The sequence below is a fragment of the Ochotona curzoniae genome, unplaced genomic scaffold (genome assembly GCF_017591425.1).
Source record: "Ochotona curzoniae isolate NIBS_2020 unplaced genomic scaffold, NIBS_Ocur_1.0 contig_1, whole genome shotgun sequence".
In the NCBI taxonomy this organism is placed as follows: Eukaryota; Metazoa; Chordata; class Mammalia; order Lagomorpha; family Ochotonidae; genus Ochotona; species Ochotona curzoniae.
In genome coordinates this window covers 23033232-23059049 of record NW_024464918.1, presented here as the reverse complement: position 1 = coordinate 23059049, position 25818 = coordinate 23033232, and the positions used below count along the sequence as shown (strand labels likewise).

The following is a 25818-nucleotide window of genomic DNA, read 5'->3' as shown; positions in this document are numbered from 1 at the left end:
TAAAAATTTCCTTTGACCTCGTGGCAGTTCATGCTGTCTCCTGCAAAAGCTACCTCCTCCTCCCCTTGCTCCATTGGGAAATGTTGGTGTATGTCCTTATCCATGGCCCTGGGCCCCTGTTCTCTACCCGCATCTTGTCTCTCAGGTGCCAGGGTGCTGCCTATGGCTTTAGTGATAGTGGCATGCATGTGACCCTTAGATTTCTAGCCCAGGCCTCTCCTCTGACTTCAATGCATGAATCCCATTGTCTACCAGGCTTGTTTCCTCAGATGCCTCATGGATATCTCAATCTGCATATGTCCAGAAAAGAATGTTTCGGCTTCCCACACCAAACCTCTTCCTCTCCAGTATCTCCATTTCACTGCGTTACCAATACAACCCAAATCTCAGAATCATCTACCCTTCCAGCCACTCTCTACTTCCAGTGTCCCAGCAGATCCTCGGCCTCACTACTTCATCAGCTCAGGGGTCTACCACTCACCACAGCTGCACTGTCCCACCCTGGTCAGAGTCCTCACCATAGTGCCTCCACTCTATAGCAACGGCTTCCTCATTGGTCTCCCCACTTCCAGGATGGCTATTTTTTAAAGCTCATTAACTTACTATTTATTTTATTTTAAAGGCAAATTTACACTGAGAAGGAGAGAGTAAATGATCTTGTATCTGCTGGTTCACTCTCCAAGTAGCTGCAATGGACAGAGCTGAGCGGAGCTGATCTGAAGCTTATTCTGGGTGTCCCATGTGGGTGCAGAGTCCTAATTCTTTGGACGATCCTTTACTGCCTTCCCAGGCCATAAACAGGGAGCTGGATAGAAGTGGGGCAGCCAGGACACGAACCAGTATCCATATGGGATCCTAATGTATGCAAGGTGAGGATTTAGCCACTAGGCTATCATACCGGGCCCTATCTTTGGTTTTTTTTAAACTTTCAAGACCAGGAACACAATATATTCATGTTTCATTTAACTATGAGGAAAACATTGAAAAATGTGTCATTATGTAGCTGTGTCAAGTGAACATTATGAAATGCATTTGTGCGAACTAAGGTTGCTATAATATCACTAGGTGATCTAATCTTATAGGAGCACTATAGGCAAAACTCCTATTACAGTAAATGAGCGTATTCACTTCCCACTTGGAACCATCTCATGAAGTCCTAATGCTCTGTTCAGACTTACAACACTCTGCATGGTCTATAGCCAACCCTTTGGCATCACTTCCTAACTTCCACAGCCCATTCGTCTCCATCTTCTGGTCTAATTTTCATTTTTAAAAAGGAACAAAAAAATACACTTATTTAAAAGGCAGAGTTAGAGAAGACAACACAGAGATTTTTCATCTGCTGGTTGACTCCCCAAATGGGTATGATGACAGAAGATGGGCAAGGCCAAAGCCCGGAGCCAGGAATTCTGCATGAGTTTCTCATGTGGGTGCAGGGGCCCAAGTACTTGGGCCATCTTCTGCTGCTCTCCCAGGCTATATTACCAGAGAACCAGATTGGAAGTGGAACAGCTGCGACTCCAAAGACCATTCATATGGGACGCTGACATCACAGATGGCAGCTAAATCACTGTGCCACAACACGGGCCCCTGGTCTTTTTCCTATGGTTTAAACACATAAAGTTCTTCCTTTGTTACCATCATCATCCTTAGGTGTTAACTTTCTCTTTGGATGTTTCTCATATTCTAGATCTTAATTCAAAGGCTTTCTCGCCCATCACCCCAAGGAAACAGCACACTGCACTGCTGTCTGACCCTGTTTGGTTTTCTTATAGCTTTGCTCGTTGTCTGAAACAATCTTAGTTACTCACCAAGTATGTACTTTCTTCTCTCCTTACTAGAAAACAAGCTCCTTGAAGGAAGTTGCTTTTAGTAATTCTTAGGTGAGTAAGTGACTTAGGCTGTCCTGGTAAAGACGGGGCCAAACCTCAGCATGTCACTTGCTCTCTGGTGATGAAAAAAAGAAAAATCATTTCTCGTCTTAGCTAATTGTTCCATAGGTGAAGTGTGAATAATCACAATGTGTGTCTCAGAGACTTTGCCATGAGGATTTTCTGAACTCACATGTGTATACTGAGCTTGTCTCCTGGACACAGTAGAATATTACACGATTTAGTTGAGCTTATGGTTGTTGACTTCACTTCTTCTAATACAATCATGGCCATTCTTCCTACTCCTACTTTTTAAAATCACATGTGGTGCCAGCTCCCTGCTTGTGGCCTGGGAAGGCAGCAGAGGATGTCCCAATGCCTTGGAACCCTGCACCCACATGGAAGACCTGGGAGAGGCTTTGGATCAGCTCAGCTCCAGCCACTTTTGCTATCTGTGGAATGAACCAACAGATGGCAGATCTTTGTTCCTCCTGCTGGTTAATCTGCCTTCCAATAAAAGTAAAAAAAAAAATCTTTAAAAAAATCATATGTGCTAGAGAAGAATGTACAATATAGTACGGTCACTGTGATTATAAATAACATTTCACTTACATTATTTACACAAGTACAATTCTAAGGCTTCCTGGATATCGTGGTGTAGGGGATAACGTTTAAAATAAGACCCCCAGCTCCCAAAGCACAGGCAACAAATGCATAACTAAATAAATTGGACTAGATTGAACTCAGAAGCTTTGGTGCAACAAAGGAAATGAGTAAAAGCATGAAGAGACATCTAACACCATGGGGAAAATATTTGCAAACCACCTATCCAACAAACAACTAATATCCTGAATATATCAGCAATTAAAAAACTGAACAACAAACAAAGGACTTCAGCAGACTCTTCTCAAAAGAACTAGAAATGACTTGCCAATATATTTTTAAAATGGCAACATCACTAGCCATCAGGGAAGTGCAAAACAAAACCACAGTTATCACTTCACTCCTGTAAGAAGGGCTAAAATCCAAAGCCTAGAGAATCAAATCCTGATGAGGGTGTGAGAAAGGGGGATACTTCTACACTGTAGACGGGAATGTAAATAAGAGCAGCCACTGCGGACACCAGTGCAGAAATTGCCTTAAAAACAAGAAGCAAACTTTCTATAGTATCCAACAGTCCCACTATTGAGCATATGCCCAAAATACTTGACCACAATGAATTCAAGAAATTCTCGCACCACTACGCTTATTAGCAACTCCATTCACAGACAGACAAAACTTGGCACCAACCAAGGTGTCCATCATTAGATGAATGAATAAAGAAAATGTGACCCACACAACTGCTTTTTAAGTGTAGAAAGAATGAAATTCTATTATTTGCAGCAAAATGAACTCAACTGGAGGACATCATGTTGAGTGAAATAAAATGAACCCAGAAAGATTAATATGTATTCTCCATTATACGTGGGTGGGAGCTAAAATGAAAAAAAAAAGACTTCATGGGTGTTGCTTCCTTTACTCCTTACAAGCCCCCTGAAGATAAGTATCACTAGTAACCCCCCATTTTAATGGGCGACTACTGAGGGCACATAGGGGGGTTGAGTAACTCCCTTTAACATCCACCATTGACCACATTCACAGGATGATTGTGGCTGGTCAATCATGTTGATTTTCCTCCCCTATTTTGACCGTGTCTCTGAACTCACTTCTCTCCAACTTATTTTCATGGAGGGGATGCAATCAAGCAGAAATGTCCTGGGTCGTTCCTACAGCGAACAACACGCTGGGCTGTTTGCTTTTTTTTTCTTTTCGCCTTGCCCTAGTACTGGTACCTGGGACAGTTGCCATAGGGGTGCACAGGAATTTTCCTCTTTCTTGGTAGGAGCTGAGGCACCTAGCAGGGTTTCCTTGTGATTTACCAACTTTCTCCACATTACAAAAAGAAAATAAAAATTGGAGGGCAATCTGGACACAAGGAAGCTACCTATTTGATTGCTGTTATCATGCCTTTCAGAGCCATTGCTCTCACATGTGTCCTACATGCTCACGGCGGCAGGATGCACTCAGGGAAAGTGTGTGATTCTGCATCTTGCTTTCAGTCATCATACACACTCCCTACTCACTTCACTCTTTAATGGCAGTCTAACGTCCTTGGCAAGGAACTTCCTTTTCTGTTCCCAGTCCATCTGAGGATTCCACTTGCTTTGTCCCTGTTACATTGCTGGAACCAATTCTACTTTTTTGGCACTCTCTTCCTTTAAAGTGACCTCTGAGTAGGAAAAAGGTGTCTTGCTCCTCATAGTCTCTACCATCAAAGTCTTCTTCATTCATACACACACTATTTCAGCACCACAGAAAGTACCCGAATGCTATGGCCCTAAAGCAAACAGAGCACATGGAGGAATTAATGGGTTTTTATCAGCTAAGCCTTTGGCTCTTTTGGTCAAGTTTTATGTTTCAATAGCACCTGCTGGTGCAGGCAGAGCTGGGTCTGGGTGTGGGTTGGGCTCAGCTGGGTTGCAGGGCCCAGTGGTACATGTGAGAGCCAGATCTGGAGACCAACTCAGTAGTGGTTCTTTAGGGGTTGGCCCATGGGTCCACTCCACCCAATCCCTAATCTCAAGGAATACTACATGGACATCTGGTCTGGCCTTGGAGCACATGTTGTGGGACTGGGCCACCTTGATGCAAGGAAAAAACAACAAATTGGGATGCACAGGAAAGGACAGCTGGCCTCTCTGATTAAACAGAGGACCTTGAATGCCTCACCAAAATAGGGAAGGAAAATTAGATTGAACAATGTTACAGTCCAAATTCTCCAGTAAGCATTTGAGGCTAGTAGACATACCGAAACAAATATAGACACCTGACAAGTATGGGAAGTAGTATCTCACACAGAGTGAAATGAAGCCAACACCATCTCAGAACAATGGAGGACATTCTTCTACTAGGGCCCCTGGGACAAAACCAGGAGACCATCTCTGTTCTCTGACACTAAAGTGATCTGGCAGCAAGGAATGGCACGTCTTTCTCCCTAACCACTCCCTGTACCCTCACAGTCACAAGAGGGAGGGGTGGGTCTTATCCCTCACCCACATTCCCTCCCTCCTCATCTTTTCTCATCCCATTTAGAGATCTGCATGGGTCTGCAGTCCTTTCACCTATGAAACAAACATTTAAAAATAAAAACATTTACATTTTAAAAAGTTCTCTGGTTGTCCTGACTACAACTCATGTTCCCTGCACACTTGCGAGGCATCAAGGGTTGTGTGGGAGATCTGTGTGGCCACTTTTTACCTTAACTGCCTGGAGGGATGGGCCAGCAGCGGTGCTCACCCGGCTCCCCAGGGAAGAGGGAGCAGAGCGACACCTGTCAGTTCTTAACTACTTTTGTTGTCTTTCCTTCTGTGATGGACTCAACAGGGTCCATTCCATGGTCACTCACAACAAGCCCACCTAGTGCATGAGATGGGGAACTTACAGGGACACTTAGAAGAAAATGAGGCCATTTGGGCACAGCCCTCATCCAACATGACTGGTGACCTTATAAGACTGGTTAAAGCATTGTTCAACCTATTCTTCTTTCCCTATTTTGGTGAGGTGCTCAAGGTCCTCTGTTAAATCAGAGAGGTCAGCTGTCCTTCCAGAGCCCTCCCAGCTCTGCCTGCACCAGCAGGTGCTATCAAACCAGAAAACTCTTCCCTTCTTATAAGGGGGCAGATGCAAGCAGAGGAAAGACAATCAGAAGACCCAGAGAGAAGATGGCCAGGGATAAGCCAGGAGAGAGGGACATCAACCTTTACCTTGAACAGCAGCCTTCAGAGCTGAGAGACAATCAAGTCTTGCTGTTTACGCCCCAGGCTTGGACACTGGGTTACCACTGCCCTGTGTGACTCCTATACCTCTCTGACGTGCCTTTCTGTCATAGTTGCCCCAGGAAGTCTCAGTCCCTTACAGACACTCTGAAAGCCGGTGGTTAGTAAGATAAATGAGGTGGCTCACTTCAGGGACCTTCCACTCCAGCCAGGGAGAAAGGGACTTGGGAATGCCAACAGTGATTTTGAGGACCAGGAAGGAACTATGCAAAAAAATGGGTTGCTGATGGGGTCAATGGAGAAGTCCTCTTTGAGGAGGTGACATTTTCTCAGAGGCCTAAAAAAATAGAGTATGGGGTCAGTGTGATGGCTCTTGGGGCTAGTATTCTGTCTGCAAGCACCAGCATCCCATATGGGATGTCCCCCACTGCTCCACTTCCCACCCAGCTCCCTGCTTATGGCCCTGAAAAGCACTGGAGGATGACAAGTCCTTAGGACCCTGGCACCTGCATGGTAGACCTGGAGGAGGCTCCTGGTTCTTGGCTTTTGATTGGTTCAATTATGGCTGCTGTGGCCATCTGAGGAGTGAAGCAGCACACCTCTGTCTCTCCTTCTCTCTGTTAATCCATCCTCCCAATAAAAAGAAATCAATGTAAAAAGATGAATACAGTCCAGACAGGTGGGAGAATGTGGCAGGAAAGCACATACCAAGGCCCTGTGGCAGGAAAGGATGGGAAACATTAGCAATACAAGAAGTGTGGCCAGCCTACAAGGAACTGAGGTTTCAGACCTGAGCAGGTCACTGGAAAGGAGATTAAAGTCTTAACTCAAACCCCCTCCTCATCCCATTCTCATTTACTGAAAGGGGAAAGCACCACCAAGGCTGGCCTAGGGCTGCTACCATCAGCACCCTGCTGTTTCAGGGCTCCAACTGCAAGCACCACCCTGTCACTACCGCCAGAAGTGGCAGAAAGAAAAAAAATAAGCATGGAGAGAGAAGGAATCGCCCCTGCTGAGCATGCAGAGTGAGGGACATATGGAAATTAATATATGCAGCTCTGATACCACGCTTCTCCTCAGCGTTTTGATTAAATGCTGATGGTTATTAAATACCCGCCTTCTCGGAGCTCATCTCCAAAAGCCAATGTTGCTTTTCATTTTGAACTCTGATGAACTGTCTCAATTCTATTCACACACACACACACACACACACACACACACACACACACACTTGGGCTGAACTGCTGTCGGCAGAAGACTGGCGCTTGAGGAGGATGAGGAAAATCAATATGAAATGTCAGGCGAGAGGTCAGTTTCAAGTTGTTTTCCCAGCTGGCAGAAGCTGGAGGGCCAGCAACAGCCGCAGCCGAACAAAGTGAGATGCACGCTGGAGAAGGTCGGCCCTTTGGACGGGTCGGGAAAATGAGTCCTGCTCACTGCTTAATTAGATTAGCAGGACGGCAGCATTCACTGCTGAGCGCTACGGGTGTTGGTTTGGGAGATGCTGAGACACAGCTTGGCAGAGGGCTTGAAGGCCACTAGCAAGTTCCCTGGACTCCCAAGGGGCTCCCTCCTCGCCCCCCAGCTCTGCTTCTCCGGGGCTGCGGGGAGTAGCCCCTGGTGTTCCCTGGCTGTGTATGCCCGGATGACTCTTCCACTTCTCATTTAAATCTTGCCTCAGCAATCACTGCCTCCTCCCACCCACTCCCAGTGCCACGTGTGTCTGTCATACCCCTGATTATAGCTGCAATGCAATATTCTTTCATGATTGATGAATGAATGCTGCTTTGTCCTTTAGACAGGGTGGTTAACTTTGTCTGCCAACTTGATGGGGTCGTGGCATGCCCAGATATTGGATCAGACATTGTGGGTGCTTCAGGGAGGTTGGTTTTGGCCAGATATGACATTCCATTGGTAGTGAATTGCCCCCTCCCTGCTCTGCAAGGGCCTTTTGCCCTGCATTGAAGGGCCCAAGAGGTGAAAAAGCCTGAGCTCCCTGTAAGTCAGAGGATGTAGCATCTGCCTGAATGCCTGTGGGTGCCAACCTGGGCTTCCCCAGGAGCCTTGGGCTGGATCGCTGGCTCTATGACCAGAGGACCTTTGGATTAAGACACCACCCTTGCTTCCCTGGGGTCTGCAGCCTGCCAGATACAGTGATCTGTCAACTTACCCCCTCATGTGAACCAATCCCTTATATCAATTTTTTACACACATCCATGAGCACCTGTTAGCTCTGATTGAGGAATTCTAACACAATCAAGTTCTCAGAGGGATACGCCTACTTCTGTTCGTTTCTGTGTCCTCAGAGCCCGAAGTGGGACCTGGCATGTAGTATCTGCTTTATCAATATTGATTAAATCCATTGATGATGTGGCCTCCTGTACCTAGCACAGAGGTTGGGATTTCAAGTACCTGCTGGCTTCAGGCCTGGAGCAGGGAGAGTTCATGGGGGAATAATTGTGATATTTGCTGCTGGACCCAACTTCCACATATCTGACAAAGTGTAGGATCTTACACATAGGATGACACTTCTCCACAGCCAGCCCTGTGATGCCACCGTTAACATCCCTAAGCCCCAGTGAGGAAGTTGGTGCTCTGGTCCAAAGTCACACAGACACTGTGCCAGGAGCTCTGATTCTGAAGAATCTGCCTTAAACCATGCTTGTTCTGCAAGTTTCTAAGGACTTGTTTGCTGCCATTTGAAGCTGAGGGTTCATCAGTACCCCCAGCCAGTTTGTTCCCCAACATCCAGAACATGCGTGGAAGTGACTGTAGGCTGGTCTGTGCCACATGGGCTGTGAGGAAGCCCATGCCTCTTGCATCATCTCTGGCCGCCACCCTGAGGTCATGGCCCTTCCCTGACCAGACAGCCCCTGCAGCCACTGTCACCTCATTCCCAGCCTGAACTCCAATGCTTCCCTCTCTCTCAGGATGAGTTCTCAACAGTCCCCATTCCTGTATGTCACTTATGACAGTTAACTGACCACCTACTTATATGTCAGGCTTTGGCAATAACATGTGAACAAACCAGATTCAGCTTTGATATTCAGACATTTTATTGTCTGGAAGGAAAAGCTATGGAACAAGTGGCATCATAGCCAGATGTGATGAATGCCAACCTTGGCATTAACAACACACAGTTATTTCAAATAAAACTGTTCTTTTTCCATTTTCCTTTCCTTCCTTTTGTTTTTCGCAGTCACTATCATTATCTAGGTTATGAGTTTCCTTAGACTAAAGAAAACTTAAAATTTTCCATTTTTTTTGTACTATTTCACTACTTTTCCTTATATGGAAGCTCTGTAAATCCTGTTCTCCAGCAGACTGACTTCAAATCACTCTGCTTCTCAAGCAAGAACACATATATACATTTCAAGGTTTTGGGGAGAGATGAGAACCTAAGGGCATAGTTGGTAGTAGAAAAAGCTATTATGTAAAATCATTGCTGTATCTTTTGAGAACATAAATTTTGCTTGAAATCTTTGGTAGAAATGTAATTATCAAATTGAAAGTAGACATCTCCTACAGTTGAATGCAAAATGTACATGAAATGTTAAAATGGAAAAACCTCACTCCACTGAGAATCCATCATGGCCATTTCTTCCCCCAGGGTTGCCGGTCGCAGGCACGTGCTGTTTTGCCTCTGCTGTTGGCACAGGCAGTGCGCAGCACATGGCAGAGGCCGGGTTGCCTCTGCGTGCCCTTCTTCCACACAGCGTGGCTCGCGGCCTGGATTAGCACAGCTGCTCCAGTGGAAAAGTTCAAGACGAACGGTAACACTGAGAGTCAGGCTCTCAACGGACCAATGAATGCATGATGGAACACACTTTTGGCTCTGATCAACATGGACTGACTTCATGAGAGCCATTACCCCTCATAACTCAATACTGCCTTTCCCCTCAAGCCTGCTGATTTTTGTGTTGACTCTAACGGTTCCATAATATCTTAACTTCATTTTGCCCATTCTGCACACACTGCCCAAAACACATCTTACTCCTCATCTAACCAAATCATACCCATACAACACTAGCACATACACTGTAATTACTCAGTGAGGTCGGACCCCAAGTCCTACCCTGACCTGGATACCTTCATTTAGTTCACCACTCATCCAGGTATTAACACACACACTGCCTTCTGCCTTCTTCCAGCACTGCTCCCTGGGGATCTCACTGGCTACATTTCAACATGTTTGAGTGCAGGAGGTGAGTCTTGCTTTCTATCATGTCAGAGTCCTTCACAGACACAAGATGTCACAGACACAAGACCCTCTGGCTGAAGGAGAGGAACCCAGTGTGACCTTCAGCCAGGATCAGCTTTACAACATCTGGAGACATTTTTGGTTGTCACATCTGGACCTATTTCACTGGCATCCAGAGAGTAGGGCCAGGGATGCTGTTCAACAACCTCCAATGCACAGAACAGACCCCTCCATGAGACAAACTGTGTATCTTCACATTCACAGTAAACATTAGGAAATCCTTGTTTAGATTCTAGTATCTTCCTAGTTTGTTTCCTACTCTTTTTCCCCAGCCAGAACTCAACTTCCATTCTTATGCCTTCTGTCCAAGCAACTTTTCTATAAAAGCTAATTTTGATCATATTAGTCCCTTGACTATTTTAACGCTTGTCAGAAGTATTTTTTTTTTAAAGAAAATCATAACCATTATGGCTTCGCTGTGGCCTCTTTCTCCCAGGCAATTATCCTGCATCTCACCAACATGGACTGCTTTCTCATGTCTTAGTGCCTTTTCATGCACTGATCCTTGATTACAGTTTCCCTGGTCAGCTCCTCTGAAGTACCATGCACAGCCAATAACCTGACAACACCAGTGAATGCAAGGTGTGTGCTTAGCACAGATTGGGCAATACTATAGAGCTGGGGGAACAACGCTGAGCAAGAAAAGAATCACACATTCTCTTAAACAGCCAGTAGGCCTCTAGGAGATTTCTCTATGACGTCCACACTAACAGGGTAGCTGAAGCACATGTGACATTGAGCACTGGAATAATGACCGAGCTGACATGTGTGGAGAGTGTCAGATACATGCCACATTTTCAAGACTTGGCATCAGCAAAAGCATAAGACATTTATTACAGTTTTCATTATTTCTCATCTAAGCCCCCTGCCCTGATAAATGCATGGAAAGATTCTCACGACCATCCTTCATAATATATGAAGATAATTCAAAGTTTGTGGGAAATTAAATCAAAAGACAAATGTGTTTTGGCATAAACAATTTTGAAAACCATGCATGGGAGTGGTCTTAAAAATTATGGAAGATGCATATTATGAAAGAAACTGCACAGGGATTTTAGATTACTTTTGGTTAAAAAAAAAAAAAAAGAAGATAAACTTATCGTCCAAGGCACATAGGCACAACTTCTTGTGGTCACCTCGTGTGTGAGAAAATGATGACTTAGAAAAGTTAAGGGAATGTGGTTCAAATCAGCTGGAAAGGGCTGAGGCCAGGATTTGGTCCGTACCACTCTAGAATTCATTCTCTGTCCATACGATAGATAACAGCTCTGATATAAAACACTGGCTACCAAACAAGCAACGCAAATTACCAAAGGGGCCACCAGATATGCATCCCTGGCAAGCCTTGCACAGACAGCCACACATAAATAAAAGTACAAATAGGGTCTGTGGAAGAGAGAGGTCTTCATCTCTAACTGCAGTTGCAAAAGCTCACTTACGAGAAGGCGATGATTGGGAGTAGGGGGTGGCGGGCTCCAGCTCTCCTGCACAGTACTTAGATGCACCTGCACATGGCCTGCCGCAGCCTTCCAAGCAGCACTGCTGAGCTGTCTTTTGCAGAAACACTCGCTGCTGGCTCCAGGCCTGTCATGCCCACCCCAGTGCTCACAGTCACTGACAGCAGCTTCATCTGTGTCAGTGTGTGTAGCCATAGTCTTTTGCTCCCAAGCACTCAGTTCCCACGGGCATTAGGGCTGCTTTGCTCTGTCAATGCCCTGATAACCCGAGGGCCTGCCAGCCTGGCTGCCCTCTACCTGAACTCCCTTCTCTGAGAAGCATTTCCTCTGTACCCGTTAGAACCACTGGGACTCTCGGAAACCAGTTCCCATGGCTGCACTTCTGCAAGGAGCCATTAACGGCCCTCCCTCCCTCAGCCTTCAGCTGCCATCCTTGGTTCCTTGGGTATCCTCGGTCTCTCACACTCTGGCAAGTCTTGTTTGCTCTGTGGCCCAGATCCTTCCAGAACCTCTGTCTGTCCTTCTCCTTCTCTAGCACCTGCTTGTCCAAGCTACCGCTTTAAGAGTCTCTTAACCTGTCTCTATGCTACCTACCCAACAGCAGCAGAATGACCTTCTTAGCTCATGCTCTGTATCATGCCACAGTGTTAAGAACACTTTCAACCAACAGAGGACTTCTCTGTTCCTGAATGTTTTAGAATTGAATCTGTGGTTACATCTTCACTGATATACCAAACCTGGAGTGAGCCTCGGCTCAGGTCAGCATGTGTGGGCTCTTTGTTCACAGCTTGATGCATGAAAGTGACGGCAACCTCCAATACCTCCCGGAATGGCAGGAGCCAGTGGCCCACCCACCCCATCAGCCTCAGGCTGCTACTCACACTTGGTGTGTCTGTCACACAGGGCCGAGGCGCGCATGTCACACAGCCGGATTGTCCCTTTGCTACTGCTGTACACGAAGGTGTTGCAGTGGTGGGGATGGAACTCAGCTGCTGTGATCACCTCCGTGAGCTCCTCCATGTTGGCCGGCTTGATGTCCACGATATCTGGCACAGACGAGTCAAGGAGGGAGACCACCCAAGGGAGCGTGGCTGGGGCTGGGGGTGGGGCGGGGTCAGTGACGGCATCACTGGACTTCAGTGTCACACGTTAGCTCTTACCCTGCCCATGGTGGGTCCTGGTTATAGTTGTTAGCAAAGAAGCACAAAGCATGGGTCCCAGGCAGATGGAGCTCAGGGGATTTAATGAACTGGACCAGAGTCACTTAGAAGTCACAAGTAGCCTTAGAACTCAGGCATTTGACCCTTATTAGTGTGTTTGTGTTTTCAAACATTTAAGACATGTACAAGACCACCATTCATGATCCATGTTACACATTCATGTGCTTATGAAAAATGTGCCAGGTGGCAAAGACTTTTGTTTTCTCCTTTATAATAACAGATAAGCAGCTAGTTCCCATTTCAAATGAAAAATTCAATATTTGAATCCTTACTCACATTCCTGGGCTGATAAATGAGAGACTGCAGGTTCTCTTCAATGAGATCCTGGAAACTTTCTTAATGATCTTTGATAATGACGGTAATAGCTGCACTATTGAGCACTTGGCTTTCTGCACCATCAGTCTTCATGCAAAGTATGTCATGGATCTGAACTCGTTTAGTGCCTAAGGTTCTATACTCAACATTTTTCTTGGCCCTATTTTGCAGGGATGGGAACTAAGGCTTCAGGTATGTGAAATAATTTCCTTTCAGTCACTTGGCTAATGAGTGACAACCCTAAGTGACATCCCAGGTACAAAATCTGTAATGGCTCTTAATTACACAAAATCTCTCTCTCCCTAAGTGGTGATTTGCTTTAGCTACGGGCGGCAATGTAAGTATCTCAAGCAGTCATCCAGGTGAACGATGGCTAAGTTTTAGGTTCTCGTGGAATATACTTTTAATTTTTTTCATGATTTTCTTTCTCCTAGCACTAACTCATCAAGAAAATTATCCTCACTCTGCTACTTCAGGCCACATCCTTACATTTTGCAATGGAATCCAGCCTTTTACTTATGCAGCTGACTCCATAAACACCTGCTGTAGGGGTCTCACACGTGAGAAGGGCTGGTTGTATCCTGATCCCTTTACACCCCCAACTCAGAGGCGACGGCGGACCCAGCAACTCCCTGCCAAGGAGCAGCACAGCAAAGCCGATCCAGAAGATCCCCTCCTGCCCTACACTTCCCCACTTGCGAGCCTCTCTCTGTCTTTTGCCTCCATTGTATATCATAGGGTAGAATTTTTTACTTAATATTTTTTCTTTGTCATTTGAGTTTTGCTCCCTTAAGTTCTTTTTAAGCAAGCAATAGTTCAATATTCATAAAGTTATGGGTTCAATGAACAAGTCACATTTTCAATAATGTATGTGAAAAATGAGCATTTAATAATTATAATGAAGCCATCTGTATGTGCTACGAGTTTATGTACCACACCTTAGAAAACAATGCCTTGAATCAGCAAGCAAGAACTGACTCAGACTATCCCTATTAGATGACAATGGATGAAAGTTGTCTGTATGGTACCATTCCTTCCTTAACGTTTAGAAGAGGTACAAATAATGTTCCAATATTTTAAGCCCCACTAGTAAAGGAGTCATCTATTACCGGACAACACCTTTGCTCCTGCTGCAACTATTCTAGCATGCAACTCGACACAACTATGGCTTTGAATTTGGCTGTGCCTCCTTCCCCTTCAATCATGCTTTATACATCCTGCTGAGTTCTTTAGAAGATTAAATGGAGACTGAGCTAAAATTACATTTTACTGCAATTTCTCCTGCCAACCCCAGGTGCAAGTATTACTTGAGTCTTCGGGGCACATGGGTCCCTTGGATTCACAAAATACTGCCTGTCAGTTCAACCTCTGCCAGAGTTGCAAATATTCTTGCAGGTGGGACATTCTGGGGAACAAGGGGGAGTACCACACGGGAGGCAGCTCCAGGCTGCTGTTCTGATGTCCTCTCTGGCCGCCTGAGCCATGCACTGGGCTTTGTGGTCATGACAGGGGAAAGGGAAAGTGGAGGTTAGTGTAGCACTGATGTTGAATTTCCTCACTTTCCAGAAAGAGTCTTGAGACTCCATGGTGCCCATGAGCATGTTTTTCTCTTCCAAAATAGGCAAAGAAAATCTGGTGTCAGCTTTCTCAACCTCTTCCAGGATAGCTCTGAAAACAGGCTGAACTGGAAGAGATCTTTGTTGTGTGGGAGGGGGAGGTGTGACAGCTATAGTTATTTTTTTCCCACCTAAAAATAAAAGCCCCAAAGTCAGAATATGTGAAAACAAAGCAAATAAGCAAATCTGTGGAACCAGGGAAGGCTTCCCCCTTGCTCCCTCCACCAGCCAGAGCACCATGGTAGAGCTGTGCCCATTGGGTTTGTCTGGGGATCCCTGCTTCTGGACTGTTCCTTCCTTCCATCCACTCTGGTCCCTTTGGGCCGTCCCTGCCCACCCCACCCCCACCTTATTCTCAAGTCTTCAGCTCTCTTTCTTGTCCAGGTCTGAGACTCATTCATGTTTGACTCAGTGGTCTTAGGCGATAAACAGTGTCTCTACCCTCTTTGGAATGATAGCAATGAGAAAGGCAAGCAGGAAGGGAGTGGCCACAGCTACTGTTTTTCAACTGCCATGCGTGCCCTGTGCAATGCTCTTTGCCTCGTCTCATGTGCCACTCATCTCAGCGTTAGGAGGTCAGTATTATTAACAACCCCATTCTACAGGGGCACAAAGAGTGATGAAGATACATTACTCACAGTCCTATGACATGTAGGGGCGAGTTGGCATTTGAACTCAAGTTTGTCTCACTTGGAGCCTGGTTCTCACCACCATGCCTTCCCTAATGAGTTGCCCTCACAACGCCACCTGCCAGTGTGGCAATTCCTCCTGTCTTGAAGCTGCTTCTGGCTGACCAAAGGCCCTACTTTTCTCCTTTATTTGGGAGGAGGGCAGAGTGGGCAGGGAGGGGAGGGCTGTGCTGTCTTAAGTCTCCTGCCAGTTTGATGATGACAATCTCTAAAATCAGGATTTTTATATCCTACGATATGATAGATTTTTCTTTTGAACCAGAGGTTGGAATAGAAACCTTACAAGGTGATTTCTGGCTTGTTATCTGAGGGATGGTTTGCTAGGAAGATAAGGATGTTAGAACCAGTTGCCAAATTTCACATTCATATCCTTTGGAATCACAGCCTTTTCCTTTCTGCTGTTCTAACAGGAGGGACAGTGCATGCAGCACATACAGTCTTGCCCTTCATTTTGGGAGAGAAGGAGAAAGGAGATGAGCAATGTAACGCTCCCTGTGTTATCTGGAAAATGGAATGATGAATTTTGACAGTCAATTTTCTCTTCCTTATTTTTTAGAGCTCTGTATCCAACTTATTTCCCTGTTGTCCTAAAGAACTAAATGGCAAAAGCAAAACACAGCACAGGAGTCACAGCCAATACACAACTCAGACAGCCAACAGATTGTTATTAAATTAACCCTGGGGCTTGACAGATCTTTTCTTTCTGACCCCAACTGTTTACAGCATTCCTTATTAATGCTGAGCCCAGGAAAATTACCTCTGCTAACAAAAGGGGTTAATCAGGCTCTCTGCTGGGACTCTGGAGGCAGCTCTGTGGAGAGAAGGGGGCACGGCCAGCTTGGCAGCTTAGCTCTGGGCTTAGAGGGAGAGAGTGGGAAGGTGGGGAAGGTGAGGACACTGCTGTGCCAGGCAGTGGCCTGAAGCACTATTTCAAATAATAATTGAAGACACTGGGTGGTCAACCCTTAAGGGATCCACTTCAAACACGCAGGAAGCCAAAGTCACAAATTATATCAGCAGTGGGGTGAGGGAATGGATACCGTGGGAGCAAGATGGTAAGGGGGAAGCAGAGGGCCATTCAAAAGTCAATATTGTGGGTCGTTCCAACTAGGCTGCAGCTCCCACTGGTAATGTGAGGGCCAAGTATGTGCTGGGCAGAACCAGGCTGGACTGCAACACCCATTGGTTCCAGTGGAAGACGGGAGAGAAAACAGAACCAACCCAGCAATTGCAACCACCAGCTGATTGGGGTGATGGACGGTGCCAGGCCCTGTACTTGTTAGCACATACAAGAAGTTTCTTTGGAGATCTTCCTAATCTAAATGCTGGACTCAGAACCCTAATGAAGAAAACAGAGAAGACAGAACAGGTCAACCAACCATCTCAGCTATGATGGACTATGTCAATCAATGGATTTTTCAAAGACCTCATAGTGCTTGGAGTGGCAAGATTGACAGCAATTCATAACTGCTGCAATATCAAAACCACTTGAGCAAGAACCTCAGAGCATGCCCTACATCCGGGACCTGGGGAGGGTGGGAAATTGGGTGGGCCTTCTCCCTTAATACCCCCCTTTAAACATGAAGGTAACAATTTGGAAAACATACTAGTATTATCCACTTTCCTGTAGCCCTTGAACCTTCTTACCCTAATTAACTATGTAAAGATTGTCAAAATAAAATTTTATATATTTAAAAAAAGGTCAATTTCTTAGTCCTAAACAGGGATAAAAGCTTTCTAAAAAAGATTACAGGGGCCAGTGCATTGTGTTGTATAATAAATAAAGTTGGCATCCCACATAGGTTCTAGTTTGAGTCCAGGCTGCTCCACTTCCCATTTAGCTCCCTGGGAAAAGCAGAAGATGATCCATGTATTTGGACCCCTGCCACTCCTTTGCAAGACACAGATGAAGCTCCTGGATCCCTGCTTTGGCTTGGCTCAGCTTTGATTGAGTGGATTGGTGGATGGAAAGCTTTTGTTGTCTCTCTCTCTAACTCTTTCAAATAAAAAAAAAAATCCTTAAAGCTACTACAGTAGTATATAAAAGAAAAGATCTGGCAATAACCCAGAATATATAGAAATTTGTGGCATCATGCCTAAGCCCCCAATGAGGTTGCCTGTGTCTTAGGTTAGAGTACCTGGGGTTAAGTCCCAGTTCTAACTCCTGACTCCAGCTTCCTTGCTATATCCTAGTTAGCAGTGGTGATGATGCAGAAATAGGGCTCCTGCCACCCGTGTGGGAGCCCTGGAAGGTGTACCTCCTGCCATGTGGGCATCTGCAAACTGACCTGATAGACGGGGGCTCTTCCTCTGTCTTGTTCCTTTTCCGTCTCTCAAATAAATTTAGCAGACAGAAATACGGAAGTCACTAAGTCAATTTTTACACATCTCATTATCTACATATATATTTATATTTAATCTATATATTAAAGACTTTCTAGGCTAATATACTTATTATTTTAGGTGACCCAAGCTGAAGACAAAAATGCATAGTTTGACTCAGGCCTCCTAAAAACACAGGGAGGGGCTGGCTTTGTGGCACAGAGGATTAACCTGATTTTTGAAATGCTGGCATCCTATATTGGCTTACTGATTCTAGTCTCAGCTCCTCTTCTCTGAAAGTAACTCCCCATTAGTAATTCTGGAAAGAAGAAGAAGATGGCCCAAAGCCTTAGATTGTTGCCACTGGCACTGGGGACCTAAATGGAATTCCTGGCTCCTGGTTTCAGCTTGGCTCAGCCTGGCTCTTATGACCATTTGGGGAGTGGCTATTTCAAATAAAATTAAACACATGAAATATAGAGGGAGAGAAAGCAAGAAAATTTCATTGTTTCTTTTCTGTGGGGAGACTAGCTTCTAAATTTGTTAGGTAAGCTATTCTTTTGTTACTGGAATCCATTTATTCATTTAACCCATCATGAAATGTTCCTGAAGAATTTACGCCCTGCTTGGAGTTCTCTCTGGAGTATTGAGTGATGAGTAAAGGAGACTGGAATCCATGAAGTGTCTATGCTAGCAGGAGAGGTGGCCAACAGATCCAGTAAGCATAACCTACCACAGTATATTACAGAGTGAGGGCTGCTAAACAGAAAAGCAATGCAGGGAAGGGAAGGCAAAGAAAAGGTAGTTATGTGAGTATGTGAGTATGTGAGTATGTGAGTATGTGAGACTGTGTGTGTGTGTGTGTGTGTCGTTCCCTATATTGGAGAAGAAAGGTTCCTGGGTTAGTCAACAGTTTGTTTTTTCTTTTTTTTTAAGTTATTTTTAAATGTTATTTTTCATGATCTGGTCCTATAGGCACAGGAATTCTCCCCTTCATGCCCCATTCCACCACCCCCCTGCCCAGTTTCCCTCCGTATTATTATAGTACAGTCCTTAAGCAACAGTCACAAGTCCAACATTCTGCTCTGTAAATGTATATCAAGGCATCGTGAGCCACAGGCAATGGCAGAAAGTCTAGTATTCTGTTGTCAAGGTGTATTTAATTGTCAAGGTCTATTTAACAGTTTTATTAGGAGTCCTCCCTTTATTTGAGAGTAGAGATGCATACTGCATCAGGAAATATGTTTATTTCCTCATATGCTAGTCTCCATTATATAGTTCACCTATGAGAATATATATAAACATATGTTTACTTATGAATCTATTCTTTTCTATTTTTCTCAGTGAATATGATTCAATAAATCACAGTACCTATTGCTGAAACAGAAAAAAAAATGGTGAGATTTTGTTCACTTTATTACATTTTTCCAAAATCCCTACAGTGAATACATATTACATAAAATAATAAATACTTAAAAATTGTAGTTTCCTTGGCCTAGCCCCATTTATGTGAGAGTCACGAGGTCAGGAACCTGACCCCTGTTAGTACATCTCAGAATAATATTGTGATAAACAATTTTAAATGTAAGTAAATGAGTGCTAGGAATTTGGGATTCAGTTTTGACTGCATTTCACTTTTGCTAGAACTTGGAAAATTCATTTCCCTGTATCTGGATTCCAATTTCTTTGTCTTAAGATGGGTGTAATCCTATTTACACTGTCAGCATTTAAGAATTTGATTAACAAGGCAATGGAGAAAAATGGTCATTCAATGGTTTTACATTGGGCTGAATAAGCCTGTCTTCTGAAAAAGGATGTTTTCTAAAGATAGTGTTTACACCCACAATGGCTTTGCAGCCTTTTGCAGGGGACGGTGTTCATGTACCGTGTCTCACCCCTGCTGATTCTCTACCACGGACAAACCCTCCTGTACCCTAAGTCCTGCCGAAGTCAGGGAGAGCCAAGGAGGCTCCTTCCCCGTAGGACCAAGTGTAAAACTGAAGCATGTGGTTTTCCTGGGCAAGGTACCCGTGTTTGTGGAGCAGCTGACTGCTCACATTCCACTCCCAGGCTGCAAGTACTCAAGCTGGAAAACTTGGGAAATCCTAGGCTGGCCTGATCACTGAGCACATGAGAGCTGGATTCTCTTTTGTTGGTTGTGAGTTGCTTTGAGGTCTTTTTGCTTCCTAAGGTCTGAATTTAATCTTTGGATATTAGCAATGATTACAAAGCATCTAGATCTCGCTAGCTGGGAGGACAGACACTTGGGATCTCCAAAGAGGACTCCAAGGGATAGTCCTCTCCTAAGAGCTTACAAAAAGCTAATATGCAAATATTCATCGAGTGTTTGCCAATCACCAGGCTCAATCTGCGGGGACTGACAGAGAGACACATGGTGCCATATTAAATACGTACTGAGTCACAAAAGGCCCCGGGGTAGCTGAGAGAGAATTTGAAAGACCCATAACCATAAATTTTTTAGTTTTCATGCCAGACAAAGAGCTTGGAATTTCATCATCAGAAAATGTCCAATTCAGTTTGTTATGAGGCATTCTAGATTTTCTGCTGCCATCTGTCCCATCCCGTGCATCCGTACCGTCTTGCACACACCTCTGTGGGGAAACTACTATCATGATGTGTGTCATCTGAGATCGAGGAATAGAGAGATGTAATGACACTTGGAGTAACAGAGCAACTTCCATTTAGTGAAAAGTAAAAGCTGCCTTTTCCCTAAGAAAATTACAAATCCAGAAATGATCCTGATATAATTAACTCATTAAGACTAATGTTTGGCCACTGTAAAGTAGGACCCAATTCACACAATAGGATCATACTGGCTATGGACAGACGGGAGAGAATTTAGGACCAGTTTCCACAGTGCTTAGGTTTACATCACTCTGACCTGGTGCTAAACACAGGGGTCGGACCTAAGAGTTCCCATATGTATCTCATAACTTGGGTATAATAAGCAAAATCTTGCAAAAAAAGGGTCAGATGTAGAACTGAAGGAGGGATCCAGAATTGAGAAGATGACCCAAATAATGAATTGTGCAAAATAGGGTATACTACTCTAATATTGAACTTCTCCATTTTCTTGTCCTTTTAGGAATAACTGTAATGGTATTAGTCCCTGTTTATTGATTATTTGTTTGGCAGGTACTGCCATGTGTGCATACTGTTGAGTGGTGTGGTGTGGTATGGTGTGGTATGGTGTGGTGTGGTGTGGTGTGTGTGGTGTGGTATATGGAGTAGTGGTGGTGGTAGTGTGTGTGTGTTCCTAATAATCCTCTTTGATAGAGTTCTTTTTTATTGATGCTGAAATAGGGAAGTAGAAGCTTAGAAAAATGAAGGAACATGTTGGACCACGCATATCCATGAAGTGGTTGTGTCTATGTTAGACTACAAAGCCTGAGATCTTATCCATAATGCCAGTATCACAATAAAAACCTGTCAGTGGAAGGCAATATTCTCTAAACACATTCTTGACCAAGACTTGTGTTAACTTATAGTTTCATGCAGTTACTTTGAAATATAAATGCACTTTTCAGTATCTATGAAATCATAGAATTTTATGACTGCTGTGTTCGCTAACATTTATTATAATTATATTATTTATAAAATATAAAGATAAAAATATTTTAAAATGCCCTTAAGTGCTGTGTAAGGCATTTTTATCCTTCAGCCAAGAGTTTTTGAGTACCTAATATGCTCCTAGCACTGTGCTAAGCACAGGGAACATGAAGATGAAGAGATGGGGCCCTTTGTCTCCAGGAAATTAGTCTGCATGGGGAGATAAATATACAGTAAGAAATCCTACAAGGTTATTGCTACAAAAAAGGCTTGTATAAGGAGCTTTGATGGTTGAGGGCAAAGGGCACCTGAGCTAATTTGGCAAGGAAAGGATTCCCTGAAGAGGCAGTTTCGGGGCTGTGATTTGAGTCTCGAGAGAAAGCTATGCCAGGCAAATGGGGAGCAGGTACAAGCTCGCCATCCACACTTGAGCTGGCACTCAGTTCAATTAGATGCTTGCTGACAATTCATCTTACTACCATCCCAGTGGTACCTATGTCATGTGTTGGAAAAGGTACAGATGAGAAGAGACATTACAAAAAGGTGTTAAGCAGCATCTTATTTAAGAGATGCCTTGTTTGTGTCTTTCTGGAGCTGTTGTGAAGATGGCTGCCTGCTGCCCTGGAGGTGGCCACACTTCAGCGATGAGAAGCAAACAAGTACTGGTTTGTACAGGCTGCTCAGTGTTTAGGGCATTCTGGTCGAAACGAACCACGTAGACAGTGGTTATCATCACTCTCATGATGACAATGATTACTTTACACATGGCTGCTTTAAGGGTGAATGGTATGAGCTCATTTGTACACCAGCATCTGGTAAGCTGCCGCACATCTGCAGAATCTGCAGAATAGAACCTCAGCTGTGCTATTAATATTTTCCCTCTGCATGCTCCCCAAGGCAACTGTCTCCCAAAATGCCTAGAGAAAGTTCTTTCCCCCTTGAAGGCCTGGAGGCAAAATTCAGCCAACATGTCACCCATACTGGCAAAAGCAGCAGCTCACAGTGACAGGCAGCCAAGCCTTAGCAGATTTCTGGCTCTTGCAATACATTATAAAGAGAAAGCTAGCCACCACCCACACTCATTCTATTAGCAGCTGTGCTGCCAGGCAGAATCTGCAGGCAGATTCTACCAGATCCAGACAGTATGTCACATCTGCTCTGCAATGAACATAAGATGCCAGACAGGGGCCTGATGGTCACTTCTTAGAGTTCCCAATTGCCACTAGCTGGTGAAACTTGTCTTTCCCCCAAAAGTCTGAGGGTACTTGCTGTGATGAAGGCTAACCAGCTACCCCCCCACTGCCTAAAATGGGTTTTTTTTTTCTTTTTGTCTTGGGCACACAGCTAGATCACATCTTCCAGCCTGCCTCAGTTACAAAAGGCCAAGTGGTTGAGTTGTAGCCTATGTAATACATTCTATTTGGGAGCCTGGCTTGTAAGAGTCTCCTAGTGAAGTCTGCTACAACCTTCCCTTTTACTGTCCTGCTGCAGATAAGTATGGTGACTTAGAAAGAGGCAACATGGAAGAGGCCAGGTCTCTGAATCACTGACTGAATGAGGCTGGCTGCTGATGGGAATTGTCAATCTTAATCTTAATAGGATAAATAATCTTTCACATGCTTGAGCCATTATGGGGATCTATTTTATATTAGAACATAGAGTTTTACTATAAAAGTTTCAGGATAGATTTAATGATCAACTGTCTACTAGATGATTCTACTTTGATGATCTACTACGATCTTAAACTTAGTATGTCCAAACCGCTTCCTATATTTCAGTGTTTTTATAAAAAGTTACTTATTTGAGAGGCAGAGAGAGGGGAGGGAAGAAAGAAGCAGGGGAGTAGAGAGGGAATAATGGAAGGATCTGTTGGCTTAATCCCCAGATGCCCACAGGAGTTAGGCTGGCCAGACTGAAGCTGGGAACTGGGAATTCAATCCAGGGTTCTCCTTTGTGGCAGTTGCTTGAGCCATCACCCTGTGCCCACCCTCCATCCCCCCAGGATTTGCATTGCTAGGAAGCCGGATTCAGAGAAAGAGCTGGATCTCCAATCCAGGTACTCCAATATGGGATGTGGGCTTCCCAACCCAGCATCCTAACTGCTAAGCTAAGCATTCATCCCTGTACTTCATTGTGTTAAACACTAGAATGCAGTAAGCGATCACACAAAGCCGTTACTCTCAGAAAATTTACATTCTAATGTGGGGATACCAAAAACACACAATTAAATTCCATTCTGAACAAGGTTAAGTACTATGAGGCAGAGAGGGATAAAGTATTATTTGTAGCCACAATAATAAAAGAATAAATGGGTGAACATTCCTCTGTGAAGGTAACATTATAAAGAGGTCAGAAGAATCATACGTTACTGGCCTTGTAAACATGGGGATGCAGCATTCTAGAAAGAAGGAACAGTAAAACAAAGGCAGCAAGGTTTATCTATGAGCAGAAACGTGTGTAGTTAACTGAAGAAGAGTGAATTGGGAAAAAGGGATATCACAGAGGGTTAAAGAAGGGGGCATAGATCAGAATGTGTAGAATCATAGAGGCTGAGGGTAACTTGGATTTTATTCTTAGCTCAATGGAAAGTTACTACAGTGTTTTTAGCAGGGAAAGAATGATACCTGGATTGCATGTTAAAAGCTCCACACCAGTGGTATGTGTGCACATACTGTGCAGAGAGCATGAAGGGAGACCAGCCGCTGTCACACAGGTGACAGACAACAGTGGCTTATCATTAGTGTAGGCTGGGGAGAGAGGAGGAGAGATAGAAGTTGATTTTGGATATATTTTAGAGAAGTTTTGGCAGGGCTCATGAACAGATTGGTCTGGGAGTGGGTCAGACTAGCAAATGAAGGAGAAGTTATACTGACTCCTAGGCTGATTGCTCCATTGCCTGAATGATAAAACTTAGAACTAACAATTACAGCAACAGGTCAGGTTTCTGATGAGATGGAAAACATCACAGGGGATTGAATAAAGTGACAATTTTTAGTATGAAACTGGGTCTAAAAGTAGAATGTGAGTTGTGGCCTAGATAGTCTTTCAGTAATTTTTGTGAATTCTCTAAAATTTAAACAAGTAATAATGTAACTTACATTATAGGGTTGTTATATCAAATGTGACCTGGGGGTGGGTAGAAACTTTTAAGGAGGCATGATGGGAGTTTGAGGATTGCTAGTTAAGTTCTTTTTGAACTGGATTCTGGCCAGAGGTATGTCTGATTTGTGAAAATTCTTTTAGCTGTGTAGTTATCAATGTACACTTTTCAGCATACATATTATCCTTCAATAAAGTAGTAATAATGAGATATAATACTTGTTTTTTAGTAGAAGTGCTGGGAACTGAATGAATGGCAGCTATAATTATCACCACTATTATGATTCAACAGAAACTGTCTCAGGTTTTTAGGCAGCCTACATAGGCCATTTAGGAACATTGTAACAGAGGAAAGAATCCTAACTCTAGGGCCTTATCTTATTGTTGCTAAAATCACATCTAATTTTACTGCATGCCATTTAAATGTCACTGCATGAAGCAACTGACTCAGAGTTGCAAACCAGAGCCAGTTGTGGCCCACTGCTGGTAATTCAGCATATCCCCAAATGTATTGTTAGGATAACAATAACAAGTGCCAGTGTATTCTCAAAGTGACAAGTTCTCTATAGGTACCAAGTGATACAGCTGTGATTGTTCCTTCCCATTCCATCTGATTCCCCAACCCCATTCATACCTGTTCACTCTCAATTCAAGCCCTTTAACCATTGGCCACAAGGAAAGGATACTAAAACTTTGATTGGTTATTTCAAAGTTCCATAGGTTAATCCTCAGGTCATCAGCAGACATGTAGGTTTCATAGTCGCTGTTGACTGATATGGAGTTGATGTGATATGTATGTGCATTGGCAAATACTCTTCGTGGGGTGGCCTCCACCATCAAGTCCATGGGTCTCAGGACAGGCACCTGGGATGTGAGAAAAAGAGGTCACTTTAGCACAAAAGGAGGATCTTTTGTTGACACACAGGTAACCATAACCACAGTAAAGCAGCTCAGAATCGCAGGGAGAAAGAGACCTACATCACGTGTTGTTCTCTTCCATTATTCTCAACTTTACTCCTATCTCATAAGAAAGCGCCACCACTTAACTCTGATGGGGAATCTCATAAACTCAAATCTTCCCCTAGACCTCTCCAGGTGATATCATTGCAAGAAAACTTTGATTCCACTTGGGTCATTATTTTCCAGATCTGTCGGTTCATGTGGGTGTGGGTGTGGGTATCAAAATCTACTTCAAAAATGAAGCTATCACAAATTTTAAGTTTCTTAACTTATCCTTCATGTTTTTTAATCTCATGGCTTTGCAGATCTCCATCACATTCTAACTGTCCCCTAAATCCTTCAGAACATTTTAGGAAAAATTTTTTTTTGATAATTCAAGACTTTATAGCTCCAGTTTAGCCTTTGGTATAAGATGCCCATGAAAGCCCTGCTTGTCTTGGGAAAAGCTTGATGTATACTTGTATTGGATGACCAACCAACAGGTCCCACTTTCACGTTCAAAACTATCCTATGGGTGCCAAAATGGTGACACAGTAGGCTCATCTTCCACCTGCAGCAATGAAATCCCTCATGGGCACAAGTTCTGGTCCTGGCTGCTCCATTTCAGATCCAGCTCCTGGCTG

General features: G+C 44.2%; 1 protein-coding gene across 3 annotated transcripts in view; it reads right to left on the bottom strand.

Annotated features, from left to right (window-relative positions):
• PPP2R2B (protein phosphatase 2 regulatory subunit Bbeta) overlaps positions 1-25818 on the bottom strand; it is a 391000-nt gene that overhangs the window by 29042 nt on the left and 336140 nt on the right. For all 3 annotated transcript variants that reach the window (XM_040998083.1, XM_040997993.1, XM_040998160.1), the window contains 2 exons: positions 24922-25099; positions 12286-12450 (listed from right to left, as the gene is read on the bottom strand). In XM_040998083.1, the coding sequence (XP_040854017.1) occupies positions 12286-12450; positions 24922-25099 (343 nt within the window). The remainder of the gene's footprint in view (positions 1-12285; positions 12451-24921; positions 25100-25818) is intronic.